Genomic DNA, 22,874 nt, shown 5'->3' on the forward strand with positions numbered 1-22,874 from the left:
CCATCACTGGAAAGAACTAAAATAACATGCTGTATACTCTAACTTTCCAACTAGTTAGCACTTCTGACGCACACCAACATTCCTACCATAATAATCTATAATGCCCACTGCTTCCCAGTCATAAACACATCCCTGCTCAATACTAGTTTTTCTGGACCAGTGTCTGAGCCTTAGTGGCTGAATTTGGATAAATCTCTCACATACATCCCAGGTATGGAATGCCTGTGTTCAGTCCTGAGATAAATGGTACGAGGGGGTGTACGTGCTTGCTCTGGTGGGAGTCATTAAAAGCATAACACACGTCTTATTCAGATGTCACCATAATACAAGCGCTTTAGTGGCTGATCTGGTATTAATTTATGGACACACTTATGTTCAAATACACATACCCAGAGAACTGCACATTCATACAATACAGACACTGTTATACGTAAAGCTACGCAAACACACACACACACAAACCCACATGCAAATAAGCACATCCTCTTGCAAACACACTAAACCCTACACACACACACTCAAACTCATAAAACACAAGAACCCACACTACCATAAAGACGCGTCCTCACAAACAAGCACTGCTTTGCACAACACAATGCTAGACTAAAAAGCGCATGAGCACAGAATCACAAACTCGGAAATATGCACACTATACCCACTTGTGTAGGGTAACGTGCATGGAGGCCCATTATTACATGAGGTTTGCAAGGTCATAACTCCACATATTTTTGCGTCATTTTTAACATGGAAAAAGTAACGCAAAAGTGGCGCAGGGGCTTGTAAATAAGCCCCGCTGTCCTCTGTTGTTTTTTACTGAGTCGGAAGCTATACATCGACGTAACTGCTCTACATGGAGTACACATGTAGCATGTTCACAAGACCTCCCACCCTCCCCCGTGAGGTCTAAAGAGATCCAGCCTTGTGTATATTTTCCCTCTGAAATGGCTCCTGTGTACATCATGAGCTGGCAGGAGAATCCCTGGGGTTCCCTTTTCTGGCTTGATAGCACAGCGACCTTATGTGATCAACAGAAAAAGAGCTTTCAGAAGTACTACAGGTCCATTCTCCTGAGTACAGCATTTGACTGGGCAGAAGGTGTGCTCTTCCACTGATAAAAGAGTGCTTGTACTGCATTTTCTGTCATTGTGGGAAAGCTTGTGCTCAGTACAGCAGGCCTAAGTTTGTAATAGGGCTGATATATTCATCATTATCAGTCATAATAAAGGCAGCAGACCTGCCATACTTATTGTAAAATACCCGTATTACAATAACACTGCCCACTGAATGTGTTAAGTCAGTGGGTACGTACTGCTGCAGTGTTCTTACTCTGTATTGAACCCTGCAGGCACATGCTTGTTGTAGCCATTTGTATTGGGTGTTGTTCACCCCCGCTGATTAACCATGGGTTGATATTCCTTGTAGTGCCCTCGTCGGACAGATAGTATTTTGCTTTGCCAACTATAATTTAGTATATGTTTGTGCATTCGTCATTTTATGATTGTATGCCTGATAATTGCCATGTGGGAAAGCTACACTCACAAGCCAATGATTAAGGCTAAGGGAGTGATTGAGTGAAGATATTTCAGATTCGAAAGGTCTAATATGTTTATTATGAAACGTTACAATAAAGGTAGTAGGCCTGATGTATTTATTATGAAACATATATGTTAAAGCCAACACGCTTTTAAGGGTGGGTTGTTATGACATTGTGCTAAAGCCTGCATACATGTATTTTGTTTCATCGGTTCGTACAGACGCCCTTTGTACACACAGACTCGGGTGCTGATTAACCTCTATGACAAACCCCAGGAGCAGACTTACACTGTAATAATTATTGCTAGAATCTCTCTAGAAGGCCTGACGGGTTTAGTTGTCTGGCAGGAACTTGTATGAAAATATCATTAATAAATAAGGCTCCCTGTTTTCTGTTTTTACAGATTTTTACAGATAAATACAGACAGAAAACCATGTATTTTCCTATCTGTATTTATTTTTATATGTGGATAAAATGGAAATTGGGTTATTTTGAGGGATTCTAAATGCTGTCAGTCATGACTTCCAGGCCATTAGCTGTGCGGATTGACAGGCAAGGGGATTAAAACAATGTAGGGATTTTAGTAAAGAGCCTTAAACAGCAGTAGATTTGAACAACTTTGATACTAAAATATATATATTTTCTTATAAATGTGTATTTTACCATCTGAGTGTGTATGTATCATTGAAACCTGTCAGGCGTTCAGGCTCGAGTGTACATTATCGGATTAAATAAATGCAGAAATATACACATTTCAGTTTCATTTTTTCACAAAACCCAAAATAAATATGGATAAATACAGGGGAAATTAGCAAAAAATAAATATGGAAAAATACAGACGGAAATGACAAAAATATAAATACTATAAAACCTGGAAACTCTATTAATAAAATACATACATAGTGGTGCTTTGGGTCAGCCCTCTTCTGCGGCTGGTCTGTACAAGTGTCATTTGCACTCTTCTTCCATCCATGACAGCAAACAGCATGGGGCAATGGGTCACTCATTTTGGACACTGGCTGTCTTACCCCTGTGAGTGACAGCATTTGTCTGACCACATGTATACGGCCTGAAAATGAGTGCATTTCAGTGCCTGGGCTGGTATTCCTTTTGGTCTTTTTATAGGTCCCCTCTCATTTCCTCCCTTCTTCTCTCTTTATTTGTATTTTGTAGAGTATACTACGGCTCCCCAGCCAACATTAACAAACTGCTTGCTTGCCACTCCTTTCATCAGCCTTGCACTGCTTCCCCTGTGACTGCTGCTTCTAAACAAGGCAACCATTAAGGAATGGTATTTTCCGCGGTGTTTCGTTGTTTTACCAATCCAAGATGGCCAACATACTGCTACTGAATGTCTGTGTTGTAACTTTAAAACAATGATACACTAGGTACAGTTAATCTCACGAGGAGGGAAGGGGGTTGGGAGGCGCAGTATACAGGTCCCAAGCAGTTGCAATGAAAGAAAAGGGTTTGCTGTTCCTATGTAGGATCCTGTGATGGCCAGACGCGGGTAGGTCCTGTACTAGAAGACAACTTGAGTAGAGCGTTGTCTCTCTCGCTACTTCAGCGAGCACCCTGGCATGTTACGGCTGGGGCTAATAAACCCCCTCTTTTAGGTGGCTTTTTCCAGAAGGTATCATTTTAACCACTTGTTTTCAAAAGTTAATAGGACTACAGTTCGAGTCCAGACCATAGGGGACGTGACCTTCTTTCATACACACTTATGCCGTCCCTTTGGAGGAGATGAGGATACCTAGGTCCTGATGAAATGCCTAGATCCGTTTGGACTGTATAGGGCAGGGAACATGTCGACTCCCTGCACACCTTACACTTTCTTCTGAACTGAAGCAGTATAATTCCCCCTCTCCGGTATATGACTTTACAATTGGTGTTTTTACTCATGGCACAGGAACCCAGTGAATAATCTACTTTTGGAGAAATCTGTAGCTATTTTTAAACCGCACTCACACTATCCCACTTCTACTCATTCCACATATGCCCCCACAACAAAAAAAATTCTGCTTCACGTCGACAACCAGAGAAGACCTCCAGCAATGAGCCCCCTCGCGGGACCCGTTGGGCATTGCAGCGCCGGTCCAACGAGGAGCTGCCCTATGATGGAGCATGAGACCCTTCGGGTGTGTGAGGGCCCTTGCTCCTTATTGGAGCTATTCCTTTCCGACCACGTACTCTCTTTATATGCACCTGGTTCTAACAATCATACCATCCTTGCCTGCCCCCTGTTTCTTCCCCCAATCCTACACTAGGTACAATACCGATGCAAAATGACAGTCTACTACTATGTTTAATTTTATTTGTTATTTGAACTATATGACTGTCAGGCATACATTGTTGAGTTTGAGTTTTATCGTGGTTGTGTGAGTGTGTGAATGCAAGAATGATTCAGTGGATGGATAAATAGATGCATGAGTGACAGAGTAATGACGCTTTACTGAGTGCCTGAACCCATGATTGACTGAAGAGGCGCTTTCATTTATTTTTTTTTTTATTAGAAATTTTTATTGGTGTACAAAAATATATATATACAGTACAGGTAGAGGTACACAGGCGTCGATCATATATGTCCATTGTCCATTGGTCTCCCTCCACTGGAGAAGAAGAAAAGGAAGAGAGAAGAAGAGAGAGGGGGGGGGGGGGGGGGGGGGGGTTTGATTGTCCTTTATTGGGTCGTCCTCAGGAGCTCATCAAGCGGGTCCCACATGTGCAGCTTGGCCTTGTGTTCTTTCGAGAACGTTCCTGTGATGTTGTCGGCCCCCCTCAGGAAGGTAATCCAGTTGATCCATGTTTTGAAATTTGCTTTGGCTGTGTTTTTCCAGTTCGTTAGGATCATTTTGAGGGCTGCCGTGAGGAGTAGGTCTAAGAGTTCTCTTTCTTCTTTACTTTTTAGGTCCGCTGTTAGGTGCTCAGTCGCCAGGCTAACGAAGCTGATCTCCAGTTTTGTTTTGAGCATATCATTCAGGAAGGCGTTGATCTGTGCCCAGAACTTCTTAACTTTCACGCAGGTGAAGACAAGGTGTTCGAGGGTTCCTTCCTCTTTCAGACAGTTCCAGCATTTGTCTGAGTCTGCTATGCCGACCTTGTGGAGTCTGGATGGTGTCCAGTATGCGTTGTGGAGCAGCCAGTATTTCGTTTGCGCAAGTTGTGGGGTGACTTTGTTCGTTGTCGCTGAACTCCACATTATTGCTCGTTCCTTTTCATTTAATTGCCTGCCCAGGCGCATCTCCCAAGCGTTGGTTGCTTTTTTGTTCTGCGTTAACTTAGATGGGCTGAGTAGTTTGTAGATTTTTGCCGTTTGATGACCTGCTGAGTCAATGAGCTGCATATACTTGATGATCCCCGGCTCTCCTCCGCACAGGTTAGCCTTTGTTATCGCAGTCTTAATTTTTAAGAAGTTGTAGAACTCTTGGTTCGGGAGGTCATGTAGCTGCTGCACGTTCTGGAACGTCAGCGGTTTCTTCTTTGTTTCCAATTGGCTGGGTGTGCTGATGCCTTTGCCAATCCACGTGTCATTGTGCAGTATCGTCCCTTGGTAGGTCACTCTAGGGTTAAACCAGATGGATTCCCAAGCCGTGCCTTTCAGCTTCTGCTCCATGAGCTTGTCCACTTTCAGCAGGGCCTCTCTGGTGTACTTTAGTATGGCGCTTGTTTTCAGTGGGTGCCGGTTCGCTGTTAGGAGTGCTATTGGCATGAGTCCTCCTAGGATGTCTTGTTCGACCTCCAGCCAGACCGGCCTGTACGTTTGTGTGGCATCTACCCAGGCGATACCCTGCCTTGCCAGACAGGCCGTCTGGTATGTCTTGAAGTTCGCCAGGTTGAGGCCTCCGAGGTCTCTTGACAGTCTTAGTTTTTTTAGGCTTATCCTTGGCTTCTTGTTTTTCCACAGGAAGATGTTTATCAGCTGGTCCAATTTTTTGTGAAATGTCTCTGTCATTGGGAGGGGTAGCATTGATAGCGTGTAGTTTATTACCGGGGTTATCATCATTTTGATCGTTTCAATGCGTCCCCACCAGCTGATGAACTTCGGTGACCATAGCTCCAGTCTCTCCTTAACCTTCTTCAGCGTGAGATCCTCGTTGTGTTGGAGAGTTGACGTGAGGTCTCTCCCAAAGTGGAGCCCTAGGTATTTCAGAGGTTTCGTTTGCCATGCTAGGCCGGAATCCCCTAGTACTTCTCTTGTGGTGTGGACATTCATAGGTTTGCACTCCGATTTCTCCTTATTTAGTTTGTAGCCTGAGGCTTCTGCGTATTCACCTATTGTGGCCATCAGAGCTTTTATCGATGTGGAGGGGTTCGCTGTTGTGATTAGGATGTCGTCGGCGTATGCCGCTAGCTTGACGGTCTTTTTCTTGAGCTTTACGCCTGTTATCTCGGTGTTGTCCCTGATTCGGGCTAGCAGGGGCTCTAGTGCGAGCAGGAATAGTCCGGGGGAGAGGGGGCATCCTTGTCTGGTTCCTCTGCCCAGCGTGAGTGTTTCGGATGCGCTCCCGTTCACCACTATCTTCGCTTTCGGTTTGTTGTAGAGGGCCATGACCATCGCCGTGTACTTCCTGCCTAGGCCAAACGCTCCCAGACAGTTGCCCAGGAAGGGCCACGAGACTCTATCAAACGCCTTCTCCGCATCCAGCGCTATCATGACAGCCTGCTCGTTGCTGCTTGCTGTGTGGTTGATCAGGTGGCACAGTAACCTCGTGTTGTCCTGCGACAGTCTGTTCTTTATGTATCCCACTTGTGAGGGGTGGATGATGTTCGGCAGGATCTTGTTTAGTCTGTTGGCTAAGACTTTTGCGTAGATCTTGCAGTCGACGTTTATTAGCGATATTGGTCTGTAGTTCTGGGGGTACTGTGGGTCTTTCCCCTCCTTAGGGATTATGGTGATGTTGGCCTCGCACATGGACTCCGTCATCCTCCCTTTCTGGATACATGTTGAGTATGTTTGTGCCATTAGTGTTTTGATGTGTTCGCTGAAGGTTTTATAGAATGTCGCCGAGTAGCCATCTGGTCCTGGTGCCTTGTTCCGTTTCAACTGGCTAATGGCGCTTCCAATCTCTTCTTCCGAGATGTCAGCTTCGAGCGATTCCCTCTCCGCCTCGTCGAGCTTCGGCAGATTGGTCCTGCTGAGTAGGTCACGTCCTGCATCTTTGCTCAAGTTTTGATCCTCGGTGTACAGCTCTTGGTAAAATTGTCTGAAAACTTCTAGTATTCCTTTGTTCGTTGTTTGGGATTTGTTCGTGCGGTCTGTTATCGCTGCAATCGTGTGTTGCCTTTGTTTTGCCTTCAGATAGGACGCTAGCTGTTTCCCCGCTTTGTTTGCGGCACATAGGTTGACCGACTTGAACTTCGTCAGCCAGGAGCCCGCTCTTTCACTTAGGATCTTGTTCAGCTCGTATTTCTTTTTCGTTAGCAAAGTGAGCGTGTTTCTGTCCGTTATGTTGGCACAGTGACCTCTCTCCAGTGCTGTTATTTCCTCCTCGAGCTCCCGGAGTTTTTTGTTCCGCCCTCTGTTCATCCTGGCTTTGATGTTTATCAAGGTTCCCCTTATTGTCGCTTTGAGGGCGTCCCATACGGTGTCTTTCCCTACTTCGCCATTGTCGTTGTGGTCGAGGTACTCTTTGATTGTGGCTTCGATTTCTCTGACGTTCTCTTTGTTCTGGAGGATGTCATCGTTCAGTCTCCACCTCCTCGTTGGGTTCTCATTGTGTTTCCCACTTAGAGTGAGTGTTACATGAGCGTGGTCTGAGACGGTGATTGTGGCTATCTCCGTGTCTTCTATGAGGTGGGTGTGTGTGTTGGACATCAGTATGTAGTCGATCCTGCTGTAGGAGTTGTGTGGGTGTGAGTAGAAGGTATATTCTCGCGCTGTCGGGTGTTGGAGCCTCCACGGGTCTGCCAGTTGATGTTTGGTGCAAAGGTCTTTGAGGGTGTTGTTGTTGTTGTTGGAGTTATGACTTGGTCTGCTCGGGTGCCTGTCCGTTGCCTGGTCCATCGTCTTGTTCATGTCCCCCGCTGTGATCAGGAGGTCCTCTTGGGGGAGATCTGCTAGCTTTCTGTCCACTTCCAGCCAGAATTGCTTGTCTTCTGAGTTCGGCCCGTAGATATTGACCATGTGTATTGTGTCGCTTCCTCTCTGGACGCTTGCTATTAGCGTGCGGCCATCATCGTCAGTATCTACAGCTAGTGTTGTCATGGCGGCCTTTTTGCTTAGGATGGTTATTACTCCTCTTTTTTTCCCCTTTGCCGGCGAGCAGAGTACCTCCCCTATCCATCTCGCTTTGAGCGAATTCGCCTCCTCTTTGGAGAGCTTGGTCTCTTGGAGCATGTACACATCTCCCTTTAGTTTGGACAAGTAGTCCAGGATCTTCCTACGTTTTACCGGGTGGTTCAGTCCTTTAACATTCATGGACACTACCTTCAGGTCAGTGGCCAGGCCCGCTCTAGCTGGGTTTGTCATGGTGGTTTTTCTTCGTCGCTTGTGCTTTGCGTTCTGCGACCCCCCCCGGGGTAGTGGATGGGAAAAAAGAGATAGTGAAAGTGTAGAATGCCTGTGGAGAAAGGCAAGATTCTAGGTCCTTTGTCCATGAAGCGATTGGCGGCTCTGCCGTGTACCTTCATATTCGCCGACTTCACCCCCCCCCCTTGCCCGACCCCCTCCCTCCCTCCCCCCTCCCCCCCGTCAGTAGTAAAACGGGTGTGCGGCAGCAAGGGTCCTCCCACTCCCCCCCCCCCAAGTTCTTCCTGAGTCTTCTTTGTCCTTAGCATGCTGGCCAAAACCCAAAAGAGAAGCAAAGAAGGTAAAAAAGCTTTGCCTCTCCTGTGCAATTTCAAAAGAAAAGGATATGGTAGGCGCATCGCCCATTTCTTCCCCTGGTCACCATGACCGTGCAGCGGTGGGTTAGGATTGTTCTTGCAGTTCGTAGCCTACGTCTTGTGGCCTTCTGAGGTAGTGTTTTGATATCATATGAGGTATATTCTCTTTTCCCTTGAGGTAGATTGTTGTCATTGTCAGAGTCTACTAGCACGGTTGCTCGTGCTAGACGTAGCAGTCGGAAGTCTCGGTTGCTGCTGTTGCTCTTGTGTCTGGTTGACTGCGATACACGTGTTCCTTCAAAGCACTTCTTCTTATTCGCCTCCTTCCTGCGCTTCATCAGAGGATGCCCTTCTCTTTGCCCCTGGGCTCGGCAGCTCCATCTCCTCTGGTTCCGGGTCCCGTAGGTATCGGTGCAGGTCGTTGGGGTCATCGAAAATTCTGCTTCCGTGTCTGTCTGTCACTCTCATTCTGGACGGGCCTGCAAATGTGAAAGCAATGTTCTTTTTCCGCAACTGTTCCCTTTGGGCTAGGAAACCCTTCCTCACTTCAACTGTTAGTTTGGAGAAGTCCTGGGTGATGGTTACTTTGCTCCCATTTATCACCATCGGGCGGCCCTTCCTAGCTACCGCAAATATCGCCTCTGTTTGGTTCTCTCTTAGGGGTTTGCATATAATGGGCCTCGGAGCGTTGCTGTTCATCTGCTTCCTGGCCGGTATGCGGTAGGCTTTGATAATCTCCAGTGGTTTGTCGAAGCTGAGTCCCGTTATTTTGGGTATTAAGGCTTCCAGCATCAGGGCGCATGCCCCCGGTATGTCTTCCTCCTCCTCGGGAACCCCTAGGAGTCTTATGTTCCCCTTGCGGGTCCTGTCTTCCTGCTCCGCCATGGCCTTTTGTAGCGCCGTTGTTCTCTTTATCACGAGGCCCATGTCCTTATGCGTTATATTTGCGCTGTCCTCCAGCCTGCCTACTCTCTCCTCTACTTCATCTATTCTGCCATTGGCTCTGCTCTGTTCAGCCCTGATTGCTATTAGCTCCATTTGGATGCTGTCTACTGTCTTTTTCGTGGCTTTCGCCAGCTCATTCCCTTCGGTTATCTTCTGTAGGAGCGTATCCAGCGTTATTGTGCCTTCCCCGTGGTTGTTTCGCTCCTTCCCTGGGGACGGTGGGATTTCATTCTTACTCTTCTTCGGGTCGTTTGTGCCTTGTTTCCCATCTCTGCCCGCCATGGCCTCGGTCCCTCTCTTGACCTGGTTGTTCTTGGGCTTTCCTTCTGTTGGTTGGCGTTCTCTTGCGGCTTTGTCTCCCCCTCTACCCTCTCTGAGCCTCAGGGCGTTTATACGCGTTGTGGTGTCGTCCCTGAACCTGGGTGGCCACTTGACCACTCTGGTTTTTGTTCTATACTCCGCCAGTCTCCTGCACCGTGGTTTCTGGTTCTTTTTCCCTGTTTTCGGCGGTTTGTGAGGGCACGCTGTTGTCTGCGCCCCTTGCTTGACTGGTGCTGCTGCCTGGCGCTGCTTGAGTAGCGCTTCGATTGATTGCCCCTTAGAACCCGGCCTTAGTTCTGAGTAGCGCTCATCTGTTTGCGCTGTTTATTGGATTGTGGTGCGCCGCTTTAGTTGGGAGAGTGCAGCCGGTGCGTTCTCTGTGGAGATGGTTACTTGCGCTGTTGCTGTTCTTGCCTTGTGTTTGCGCTGTCCGCGCTGTTCGTTGGGTGCGCACAGGGCGTGTTACTGGAGGGAGCTTTAGCAAGATGGCCGCCCCTGTGCTCCTTCGCACTTCCCCGAGGTGGCCGCCTTGTTGTTGTGGGCTTCAGCTGCTCGCTCGAAATGACTGTTCCGCCTCCTCCTCTTTTTTTTTTTTTTAATGTTTTAAAGCTCCCAGCCTTAGTTTCCTGGGTTGCAGGTTATAGTCAGCAAGGGAGGTGTCTAGCACACTGTTGCGCTGCTGTACTGTTGCGCTGTCCCGCTCGCGCCCTCTCGCTCTGTTGGCGTTTGCTTAGGCTCCCAGCCTTAGTTTCTGGGCTGTTCGTCAGGCGCGTGGGCGTGTTGGTGCGGGGAGCTTTAGCTTTAGCAAGATGGCCGCCCCCGTGCTTCTTCGTACTTCCCCAAGATGGCCGCCTTGTTATTTCCGGCTTCCGCTGCTTGGCTTAGCTTGAGGTCACTGTCCCCCCTCTTTTTTGGTTTTTTAAACTCCCAACCTTGTTTCTGGGTAGCGGGTTATAGTCGGCAAGCGGGCGACCAGTTCACTTGTTGCGCTGTCCTGCTCGTGTTATCTCGCGTTGTCTCGCTTGTTGGGGCTCACCTGCTTACTTGGTTGATCCTCCCACTGCCGCTCGCCTCTACTGCCCCTCCCTTCCGCCGGGGCGGTGTTTGCGCCGTTCGTTGGGTGCTCGGGGGATGTTACTGTGCGGAGCTATAGCAAGATGGCCGCCCCTGTGCTTCTTCGCACCTCCCCAAGATGGCCGCCCTGTTGTTGTTGGCTTCCCTTGCCTTGATGGCCGCCTTGTTGTTGTCGGCCTGTGCGTTCTCTGCGGAGAGACTTCCGCGTGTTCCCTGCGCTGGTCGCTTTGCGCTCTCGCTGTTCTACACCTTGTGTTTGCGCTGCTCGTTGGGTGCGCACGGAGCTTGTTACTGTAGGGAGCTTTAGCAAGATGGCCGCCTCTGTGCTTCTTCGCACTTCCCCAAGATGGCTGCCTTGTTGTTGTGGGCATCCGCTGCTCGGCTTTGCCTGAAAAAGACTGTTCCCCCTCTTTTTTTTTTAGGTTTAGAGCTCCCAGCCTTAGCTCCCTGGGTTGCGGGCTTATAGTCAGCAAGGGGGTGTCTAGCTCACTGCTGCGCTCTCCTGCTCATGCTATCTCGTTCTGTTGGCGTTTGCCTGCTTACTTGGTTAGTCCTCCGGCTGTTGCTTCCGCCGCACCGCTCGCTTCTACTGCCTCGCTCTTCTGCGAGGGCGGTAGTATGGGGGCAGTTGATTGTTGTGTCTTCGGGCTCTCTTGTTATTCTCCCCCGGATCTGCTTGGTTAAGCCGCCATCTTGGGGTCGCTCCTCTCTCCCCCCGGCAGCTCGTCTTCTCCTTCGTCCTCGCCTCACTCCTGGACTTTCCCTCTCGCTGAGCCTTGCGCGAGGTGCCTGACCGGTTCCCACACGCTTCCCTGGCTTTTGGGGCCGTTTCTCACGGGTTGGACAAAGATGCGCGCCGCTCGTTGGACTTGGGGGTCGGGAGCTCCGGACTTAGGTCTCTAGCCTCCTTGCCATCCAAGCCACGCCCCCGAGGCGCTTTCATTTATATCCCAAGCTTATCAGCTTTGCCAATGACAGTGTTGGAGTGAAGATAATCCGAGGCATTTCTAAAGCACCTTCTGTCCGCTGGCTTTGGGTTCCACTAGGCCCACCCGATAAAGCCAGGACACCAGCATGGCAGTGCCTACAACCCCCTGCTGCTGTCCACCCCGCCACTGTCCCTGGAGTGTTCAGAGGCCCATGTGATGCGCAGTTATGCCAGGGGCTGTGACAGGGTGGATGGAGAAATGGGGGTGTGGTTTCACGCTGGTTGACTACGTCATCATTGCCCCGGATGCTGATGTCAAGACAGGAAGTGATTTGAAATGGAGTTTGACATTAAGGTCGCCACAGGGACTCACGCACGCAAAATGATGATCAAAAAATGTTAGATTAATAAATCCAGACCCAAAACCTCACATAAAAACACACAAATTAAATCACTCTGAAGGAATGTTACGCAAAGTTATCAAGTGTACATTATGACTAAGGCTCCCTGTTTTCCGTTTTTACTGATTTTTACAGATAAATACAGACAGAAAACCATTTATTTTCTTGTCTGTATGTATTTTAAAATGTTGATAAAAACGGAAATCGTGTGCTTTTTGAGTGACTCTAAATACACTTCACCATGACTGCCAGGCCAATAACTGTGTGAATTGATAGGTAAGGGGGTTAAAAAGAAAGGACTTTTAGTAAAGAGGCTTAAACAGCAGTAGCTATGCACAAGACTGATACTGAAATGGGCATATTTTCATATAAGTGCATTGATTTATCTTCTGCGGGTGTTCATATCACTGAAATCTGTGAGGCGTTCAAGCATGACTGCATATTTATTGGTTAAATACATGTGGAAATATACCAGTTTCAGCTTTACTTTTTCACAAAACCTATAATAAATATGGATAAATACATATAAAATTCACAAAAAATAAATATGGATAAATGCAGACGGAAATGACAAATAAAATACATACCATTAAACCGGGAGTCCTAATTAAGACCTAAATGAGATCACCCAGCCTATGAGCAATCCTAATGTTATCATCACACAGTTTTCCCAGCTCCATTATCCATTTTCCGTGCTGGAGTGACAGCATTTATAAAGCGCCCACCAACCCAAAAGGGACTTTTGACACTCAGATAAGCACTGCTTAACTCCATAAAGTTTTTTCATTTTTATTTTGGGACATAGGTGAACACTCTATTTCACATATTCCCTTTCTTACATTTAACAGAAAACAGTTTGTGCTTATTGTCACTGAGCAAAGGAAAGCTCAGATAAACGTAAACTTGTAAATAAACACGACAATAGTGTGTACGTAGCATCAGTGGGTAGATGGTATTAGTATGAAAATTTAGTTGTGAAAATGGTAAGAGAAAAATCTAAAAAGTAAAGACTGGAAAAATTTGCAAACATTATATAGAGTGAAAAATATGGACCATTATAACATTTTGCATACTAAAAACACATTTCCTTATGACAAGATATAGACTATTTATGAAAGACTATTCCTGAAAGGAATAAAAGGAATTGAAGTGATAGACAAAAGCAAAAAATTGAAAGACAGCTTCATTATAATAAATATTAATATCTGCCCAACCTCTGCTGAGCACCGCGGATGCTTCCGGGTCATGTCCTGCGCTGCAGTCAGAGCAGGGGGATTGGTTGGTTCTTACATTGCTAAGGCAGGTGTCTCCAACCAGTAGATCGGGAGCTACCAGTAGCTACCAGACAACTTCAGAGTAGCTTGCAACCTTGAGATCATTTTTAATAAGCACATGGTCATAGTTTCATTTTAAAGCTAAGGGAAGGCTGTGTTTATTTTACATTATTATCACCAGGTGGCAGATATCAGGGCCTGATAATAAGCAGGGCTGGAGTCAGATTCATGACCCAGGTGGGGGCATGGAGGTGAAGAACTGAAGCACTGAAGTAAATAAAGTCTTTATCAACTCAATATTGGAGTGTGAGAACAGAATGATGTTTCTGAATTCTTTCAAATAGAAGAAAATTTAAATGAGAAGTTACTTTAATGATTTAGTTACCTCTTCATTTTAATATTCTCCCATTTCAAAGTGTTGAATTTATAAACAACAGGCCTCTTGCTCCCAGTGGTCAATAGACACTGTGCCCTATTTATTAATGAAAAATACAGGTATTTTTTTTAAATGGAGAAATTTAAAGTGAAGAAAATTATCTTGATGAAAGAATAAGTCTTAATGTCTATCTCCATGTTCACTTAAGCCTTATTTTTCAAGAAGCATGTTTCTTCACTATAAATTCCTCCCAGTTAAACAAGTGGCTGTATTTTTCTGTTATAAATATGGCGTCTTGTCTACAGGCCACTGGGAGCTACATGCCTGCTGTTTGTAAATATGGCGATAGGAGACGGGAGAACATTGAAATGCTGAGTTTTATAGAATTCATGTGAACATAAAGTTAACTATTCAGTTTAATTTACTCCCATTTCAAAGTGTCGTCTTTACTCACAGCAGGCATCTTGCCCCAGTGGCTGTAGACAGGGTGCTACAGTTTCAACTGAAAATTACAGCCATGGATGTACGACGGTACAGCGCGTGGTATTATCATGCGTACCGTTACAACGCAAGTCGTTACCACGACTTGCGCTGTAGGGGTGCGGACTTAGGAATAGTTAAATTTACTATTCCAACACCAGCCTACGTACAGTAGGGAAGGTGTTGGAATAGTAAATCTACTATTCCTTATCCTTGAGCGCCCTCCAGCACAAGTCGCGGTTACTACTTGCGTTGTAAAAGACGCGTTGTAACGGCACTGCGGGGTAACATCCGCGTTGTAAAGGATGTTCCCCTTTTTCTACAGGGTAAATTTCTCCCATTTAAAAAAAATGGCTGTATGTTTGTGTTATACATGTAACAGTGCCACATATGGTGAAAGGTATGTCCTATGACACAAGTACGTATGACACAGGCTTTCGGTCACCCATACACATATATTCCATTCATATGCACACATGTTCATACATCCCCGAAGGCCACTCTCTCACTAATTCAGATTGATAACAAAGTTTATTTAGACACTGACATGCACGGGCGCCCTGTCATAGTACGCCTAGTCAAAGTATGTATTTTGTTCAGACAATAGTACCTGGCTCGTTGGACACTAGACTGAACATCAGTGAAGCCGGGCATGGGGGTGTCAGGTAAAAATGCACAAGTTGTTTAGCCTTAAGTCAGAAGTAGCTCTCACTACAGAAAAGATTGGAGACCACTGTGATAAGGGCTGCGCAGGGCGATTGGTCGGTTCTTACATTGCTACTAATGTCTGTGCAGGGCGATTGGTCGATTCTTACATTGCTACTAATGTCTGCTCAGGGCGATTGGTCGGTTCTTACATTGCTACTAATGTCTGCGCAGGGCGATTGATCGGTTCTTACATTGCTACTAATGTCTGCGCAGGGCGATTGGTCGATTCTTACATTGCTACTAATGTCTGCGCAGGGCGATTGGTCGGTTCTTACATTGCTACTAATGTCTGCGCAGGGCGATTGGTCGGTTCTTACATTGCTACTAATGTCTGCGCAGGGCGATTGGTCGGTTCTTACATTGCTACTAATGTGTGCGCAGGGCGATTGGTCGGTTCTTACATTGCTACTAATGTCTGTGCAGGGCGATTGGTCAATTCTCACATTGCTACTAATGTCTGCGCAGGGCGATTGGTCGGTTCTTACATTGCTACTAATGTCTGTGCAGGGCGATTGGTCAATTCTCACATTGCTACTAATGTCTGCGCAGGGCGATTGGTCGGTTCTTACATTGCTACTAATGTCTGAGCAGGGCGATTGGTTGGTTCTTACATTGCTACTAATGTCTGCGCAGGGCGATTGGTCGGTTCTTACATTGCTACTAATGTCTGAGCAGGGCGATTGGTTGGTTCTTACATTGCTACTAATGTCTGCGCAGGGCGATTGGTCGGTTCTTACATTGCTATTAAGGTCTGCGCAGGGCGATTGGTCGGTTCTTGCATTGCTACTAATGTCTGCGCAGGGCTATTGGTCGATTCTTACCATTTGATTTCCACATGACGTCCATGCTCTTGTGGTTCCTGATCTTGGCAGACAGGACCGCTGTCTCATTCACATTAACTGTCACTGTCACTTTCATGGGAAACAGGTTGGCTGAGGAGGAGAGAAAGAGAGGATTAGAAACATCTGATGATCGATAACAGCACCTGCGGCGCTGAGGGCTTACCTACAAACCTGCACTTGAGATCTCTTCCCAGCAGGTGAGCAAAACATGGCACCATTGAGGGCTTCATTTAGAGGGCATCAATAACGGGACCTGTTGGAAGCCGGCTCTCTTTATAGTGTACTAAAGAGAAGGGCATTGTACAGAGAGTCCAGTTCATCAGAGGGCAGTGCTAAGCATTTGTTGTACTCACAGAGGCTCAGGATTCATATAAATAAGATGCAACCTTAAGAATAAATGAAGACCAATTTGTAAAGATAAACTCAAATTGTATGTGTTTTTAAAGACCAAGAACACAGTTCTAAGGTAAGGACTTTCAGAGTTACGTTTTTTCAAAGTACAGAAAATATTTCTTCTTTGTGCGCAGTTACACACCATATAGATCAATGGGGAAAAAGGGAAAAATGCACATGAAATCAGGCAATGCTTTCATGAAGTTCACCTTTTTGTTTTAGGTCTATGTTGGGACCAGGTCCAAGGGTCCAGCAGGAGACGTTTGGGAGCGTCCCGGAACGAGCGGGAGCAGAGTGCAGAGGGTCCTGCAAACTGGTGCGCAAAGACAAAGGGGGCCACTTGAAAATGCACTGCACCGGTGGACTTACAGGTAAGTCTGGTGAGTCTCCTTGGAGGAAGGAGGTTGCAAGGGCATGGGGACCATGGGAACAGAGCTAGTTAGTCTGTGCTGGGGCTGGCTGGGCTGGGTGCAAAGCGAACCGATCAGCCGGGCAATGTGCATTTTCAGGATACTCGTAGTCAGGAGCAGGCAACTTGGAGAGGCAAACTTGGGACAGCTGGACCACTTAGGGAGTGGGACTCGGGTGTATCGATGTCCCTCGATGGGTGCTTGCTTCTGGTGCTTTGAGAGTCCAGAGTGGACTCTTCTTCTTGGTTTTTAACATTGGGGGTCCGGTACCCCAGGTATTGGTACTCTGTGGCCCTGGTAGGTCCTGGTGCCTCCAAACTTGGTGCATGACGAGAGCGATGCCCTAGTCGCAGGGTCCATGTGGTGAAGTGACATGGCAGGACGAGGAGTGAGTGACGAGAGCGATGCCCTAGTCTCAGGGCCCATGTGGTGATGTGACATGGCAGGGCGAGGAGTGAGTGACGAGAGCGATGCCCTAGTCTCAGGGCCCATGTGGTGAAGTGACATGGCAGGACGAGGAGTGAGTAACGAGAGCGATGCCCTAGTCTCAGGGTCCATGTGGTGAAGTGACATGGCAGGACGAGGAGTGAGTGACGAGAGCGATGCCCTAGTCTCAGGGCCCATGTGGTGAAGTGACATGGCAGGACGAGGAGTGAGTGACGAGAGCGATGCCCTAGTCGCAGGGTCCATGTGGTGAAGTGACATGGCAGGACGAGGAGTGAGTGACGAGAGCGATGCCCTAGTCTCAGGGCCCATGTGGTGAAGTGACAAGGCAGGATGAGGAGTGAGTGACGAGAGCGATGCCCTAGTCTCAGGGCCCATGTGGTGAAGTGACATGGCAGGACGAGGAGTGAGTGACGAGAGCGATGCCTCTGCCTCAGGGCCCATGTGATGGAGTGACATGGCAGGACGAGGAGTGAGTGACGAGAGCGATGCCTCTGCCTCAGGGCCCATGTGATGGAGTGACATGGCAGGACGAGGAGTGAGTGACGAGAGCGATGCCTCTGCCTCAGGGTCCATGTGGTGAAGTGACATGGCAGGACGAGGAGTGAGTGACGAGAGCGATGCCCTAGTCTCAGGGCCCATGTGGTGAAGTGACATGGCAGGACGAGGAGTGAGTGACGAGAGCGATGCCCTAGTCTCAGGGCCCATGTGGTGAAGTGACATGGCAGGACGAGGAGTGAGTGACGAGAGCGATGCCCTAGTCTCAGGGCCCATGTGGTGAAGTGACATGGCAGGACGAGGAGTGAGTGACGAGAGCGATGCCCTAGTCTCAGGGCCCATGTGGTGAAGTTACATGGCAGGGCGAGGAGTGAGTGACGAGAGCGATGCCCTAGTCTCAGGGCCCATGTGGTGAAGTGACATGGCAGGACGAGGAGTGAGTGACGAGAGCGATGCCCTAGTCTCAGGGCCCATGTGGTGAAGTGACATGGCAGGACGAGGAGTGAGTGACGAGAGCGATGCCCTAGTCTCAGGGCCCATGTGGTGAAGTGACATGGCAGGACGAGGAGTGAGTGACCCGAGCGATGCCCTAGTCTCAGGGCCCATGTGATGGAGTGACATGGCAGGACGAGGAGTGAGTGACGAGAGCGATGCCCTAGTCGCAGGGCCCATGTGATGGAGTGACATGGCAGGACGAGGAGTGAGTGACGAGAGCGATGCCCTAGTCTCAGGGCCCATGTGGTGAAGTGACATGGCAGGACGAGGAGTGAGTGACGAGAGCGATGCCCTAGTCTCAGGGCCCATGTGGTGAAGTGACATGGCAGGACGAGGAGTGAGTGACGAGAGCGATGCCCTAGTCTCAGGGCCCATGTGGTGAAGTGACATGGCAGGACGAGGAGTGAGTGACGAGAGCGATGCCCTAGTCTCAGGGCCCATGTGGTGAAGTGACATGGCAGGACGAGGAGTGAGTGACGAGAGCGATGCCCTAGTCTCAGGGAAGTGACATGGCAGGACGAGGAGTGAGTGACGAGAGCGATGCCCTAGTCTCAGGGCCCATGTGGTGAAGTGACATGGCAGGACGAGGAGTGAGTGACTAGAGCGATGCCCTAGTCGCAGGGTCCATGTGGTGAAGTGACATGGCAGGACGAGGAGTGAGTGACGAGAGCGATGCCCTAGTCTCAGGGTCCATGTGGTGAAGTGACATGGCAGGACGAGGAGTGAGTGACGAGAGCGATGCCCTAGTCTCAGGGCCCATGTGGTGAAGTGACATGGCAGGACGAGGAGTGAGTGACGAGAGTGATGCCTCTGCCTCAGGGCCCATGTGATGGAGTGACATGGCAGGACGAGGAGTGAGTGACGAGAGCGATGCCTCTGCCTCAGGGCCCATGTGGTGAAGTGACATGGCAGGACGAGGAGTGAGTGACGAGAGTGATGCCTCTGCCTCAGGGCCCATGTGATGGAGTGACATGGCAGGACGAGGAGTGAGTGACGAGAGCGATGCCTCAGCCTCAGGGCCCATGTGGTGAAGTGACATGGCAGGACGAGGAGTGAGTGACGAGAGCGATGCCCTAGTCTCAGGGCCCATGTGGTGAAGTGACATGGCAGGACGAGGAGTGAGTGACGAGAGCGATGCCTCTGCCTCAGGGCCCATGTGATGGAGTGACATGGCAGGACGAGGAGTGAGTGACGAGAGCGATGCCTCTGCCTCAGGGCCCATGTGATGGAGTGACATGGCAGGACGAGGAGTGAGTGACGAGAGCGATGCCCTAGTCTCAGGGCCCATGTGGTGAAGTGAAATGACAGGACGAGGAGTGAGTGACGAGAGCGATGCCCTAGTCTCAGGGCCCATGTGATGGAGTGACATGGCAGGACGAGGAGTGAGTGACGAGAGCGATGCCTCTGCCTCAGGGCCCATGTGATGGAGTGACATGGCAGGACGAGGAGTGAGTAACGAGAGCGATGCCCTAGTCTCAGGGTCCATGTGGTGAAGTGACATGGCAGGACGAGGAGTGAGTGACGAGAGCGATGCCCTAGTCTCAGGGCCCATGTGGTGAAGTGACATGGCAGGACGAGGAGTGAGTGACGAGAGCGATGCCCTAGTCGCAGGGTCCATGTGGTGAAGTGACATGGCAGGACGAGGAGTGAGTGACGAGAGCGATGCCCTAGTCTCAGGGCCCATGTGGTGAAGTGACAAGGCAGGATGAGGAGTGAGTGACGAGAGCGATGCCCTAGTCTCAGGGCCCATGTGGTGAAGTGACATGGCAGGACGAGGAGTGAGTGACGAGAGCGATGCCCTAGTCTCAGGGTCCATGTGGTGAAGTGACATGGCAGGACGAGGAGTGAGTGACGAGAGCGATGCCCTAGTCTCAGGGCCCATGTGGTGAAGTTACATGGCAGGGCGAGGAGTGAGTGACGAGAGCGATGCCCTAGTCTCAGGGCCCATGTGGTGAAGTGACATGGCAGGACGAGGAGTGAGTGACGAGAGCGATGCCCTAGTCGCAGGGTCCATGTGGTGAAGTGACATGGCTGGACGAGGAGTGAGTGACGAGAGCGATGCCCTAGTCTCAGGGCCCATGTGGTGAAGTGACAAGGCAGGATGAGGAGTGAGTGACGAGAGCGATGCCCTAGTCTCAGGGCCCATGTGGTGAAGTGACATGGCAGGACGAGGAGTGAGTGACGAGAGCGATGCCCTAGTCTCAGGGCCCATGTGGTGAAGTGACATGGCAGGACGAGGAGTGAGTGACGAGAGCGATGCCCTAGTCTCAGGGCCCATGTGGTGAAGTGACATGGCAGGACGAGGAGTGAGTGACGAGAGCGATGCCCTAGTCTCAGGGAAGTGACATGGCAGGACGAGGAGTGAGTGACGAGAGCGATGCCCTAGTCTCAGGGCCCATGTGGTGAAGTGACATGGCAGGACGAGGAGTGAGTGACGAGAGCGATGCCCTAGTCGCAGGGTCCATGTGGTGAAGTGACATGGCAGGACGAGGAGTGAGTGACGAGAGCGATGCCCTAGTCTCAGGGTCCATGTGGTGAAGTGACATGGCAGGACGAGGAGTGAGTGACGAGAGCGATGCCCTAGTCTCAGGGCCCATGTGGTGAAGTGACATGGCAGGACGAGGAGTGAGTGACGAGAGCGATGCCTCTGCCTCAGGGCCCATGTGATGGAGTGACATGGCAGGACGAGGAGTGAGTGACGAGAGCGATGCCTCTGCCTCAGGGCCCATGTGGTGAAGTGACATGGCAGGACGAGGAGTGAGTGACGAGAGCGATGCCTCTGCCTCAGGGCCCATGTGATGGAGTGACATGGCAGGACGAGGAGTGAGTGACGAGAGCGATGCCTCTGCCTCAGGGCCCATGTGATGGAGTGACATGGCAGGACGAGGAGTGAGTGACGAGAGCGATGCCCTAGTCTCAGGGCCCATGTGGTGAAGTGACATGGCAGGACGAGGAGTGAGTGACGAGAGCGATGCCCTAGTCTCAGGGCCCATGTGGTGAAGTGACATGGCAGGACGAGGAGTGAGTGACGAGAGCGATGCCTCTGCCTCAGGGCCCATGTGATGGAGTGACATGGCAGGACGAGGAGTGAGTGACGAGAGCGATGCCTCTGCCTCAGGGCCCATGTGATGGAGTGACATGGCAGGACGAGGAGTGAGTGACGAGAGCGATGCCTCTGCCTCAGGGCCCATGTGATGGAGTGACATGGCAGGACGAGGAGTGAGTGACGAGAGCGATGCCCTAGTCTCAGGGCCCATGTGGTGAAGTGACATGGCAGGTCGAGGAGTGAGTGACGAGAGCGATGCCTCTGCCTCAGGGCCCATGTGATGGAGTGACATGGCAGGACGAGGAGTGAGTGACGAGAGCGATGCCTCTGCCTCAGGGCCCATGTGATGGAGTGACATGGCAGGACGAGGAGTGAGTGACGAGAGCGATGCCCTAGTCTCAGGGCCCATGTGGTGAAGTGACATGGCAGGACGAGGAGTGAGTGACGATAGCGATGCCTCTGCCTCAGGGCCCATGTGATGGAGTGACATGGCAGGACGAGGAGTGAGTGACGAGAGCGATGCCTCTGCCTCAGGGCCCATGTGATGGAGGGACATGGCAGGACGAGGAGTGAGTGACGAGAGCGATGCCCTAGTCTCAGGGCCCATGTGGTGAAGTGACATGGCAGGACGAGGAGTGAGTGACGAGAGCGATGCCCTAGTCTCAGGGTCCATGTGGTGAAGTGACATGGCAGGACGAGGAGTGAGTGACGAGAGCGATGCCCTAGTCTCTGGGCCCATGTGGTGAAGTGACATGGCAGGACGAGGAGTGAGTGACGAGAGCGATGCCTCTGCCTCAGGGCCCATGTGATGGAGTGACATGGCAGGACGAGGAGTGAGTGACGAGAGCGATGCCTCTGCCTCAGGGCCCATGTGGTGAAGTGACATGGCAGGACGAGGAGTGAGTGACGAGAGCGATGCCTCTGCCTCAGGGCCCATGTGATGGAGTGACATGGCAGGACGAGGAGTGAGTGACCAGAGCGATGCCCTAGTCTCAGGGCCTATGTGGTGAAGTGACATGGCAGGACGAGGAGTGAGTGACCAGAGCGATGCCCTAGTCTCAGGGCCCATGTGGTGAAGTGACATGGCAGGACGAGGAGTGAGTGACGAGAGCGATGCCCTAGTCTCAGGACCCATGTGGTGAAGTGACATGGCAGGACGAGGAGTGAGTGATGAGAGCGATGCCTCTGCCTCAGGGCCCATGTGATGGAGTGACATGGCAGGACGAGGAGTGAGTGACGAGAGCGATGCCTCTGCCTCAGGGCCCATGTGGTGAAGTGACATGGCAGGACGAGGAGTGAGTGACGAGAGCAATGCCTCTGCCTCAGGGCCCATGTGATGGAGTGACATGGCAGGACGAGGAGTGAGTGACGAGAGCGATGCCTCTGCCTCAGGGCCCATGTGATGGAGTGACATGGCAGGACGAGGAGTGAGTGACGAGAGCGATGCCCTAGTCTCAGGGCCCATGTGGTGAAGTGACATGGCAGGACGAGGAGTGAGTGACGAGAGCGATGCCCTAGTCTCAGGGCCCATGTGGTGAAGTGACATGGCAGGACGAGGAGTGAGTGACGAGAGCGATGCCTCTGCCTCAGGGCCCATGTGATGGAGTGACATGGCAGGACGAGGAGTGAGTGACGAGACCGATGCCCTAGTCTCAGGGCCCATGTGGTGAAGTGACATGGCAGGACGAGGAGTGAGTGACGAGAGCGATGCCTCTGCCTCAGGGCCCATGTGGTGAAGTGACATGGCAGGACGAGGAGTGAGTGACGAGAGCGATGCCTCTGCCTCAGGGCCCATGTGATGGAGTGACATGGCAGGACGAGGAGTGAGTGATGAGAGCGATGCCTCTGCCTCAGGGCCCATGTGATGGAGTGACATGGCA

At 50.1% G+C, this 22,874-nt stretch overlaps 1 protein-coding gene across 1 annotated transcript in view; it reads right to left on the minus strand.

Moving 5' to 3' along the window:
* Positions 1-22,874, minus strand: part of TIE1 (tyrosine kinase with immunoglobulin like and EGF like domains 1) — a 314,542-nt gene that overhangs the window by 210,409 nt on the left and 81,259 nt on the right. Inside the window, exon 3 of the mRNA XM_078672346.1 lies at positions 15,688-15,798. Coding sequence (XP_078528472.1) covers positions 15,688-15,798 — 111 coding nt within the window. The remainder of the gene's footprint in view (positions 1-15,687; positions 15,799-22,874) is intronic.

This window comes from Lissotriton helveticus, chromosome 1_2 (genome assembly GCF_964261635.1).
Source record: "Lissotriton helveticus chromosome 1_2, aLisHel1.1, whole genome shotgun sequence".
Taxonomy (NCBI): Eukaryota; Metazoa; Chordata; class Amphibia; order Caudata; family Salamandridae; genus Lissotriton; species Lissotriton helveticus.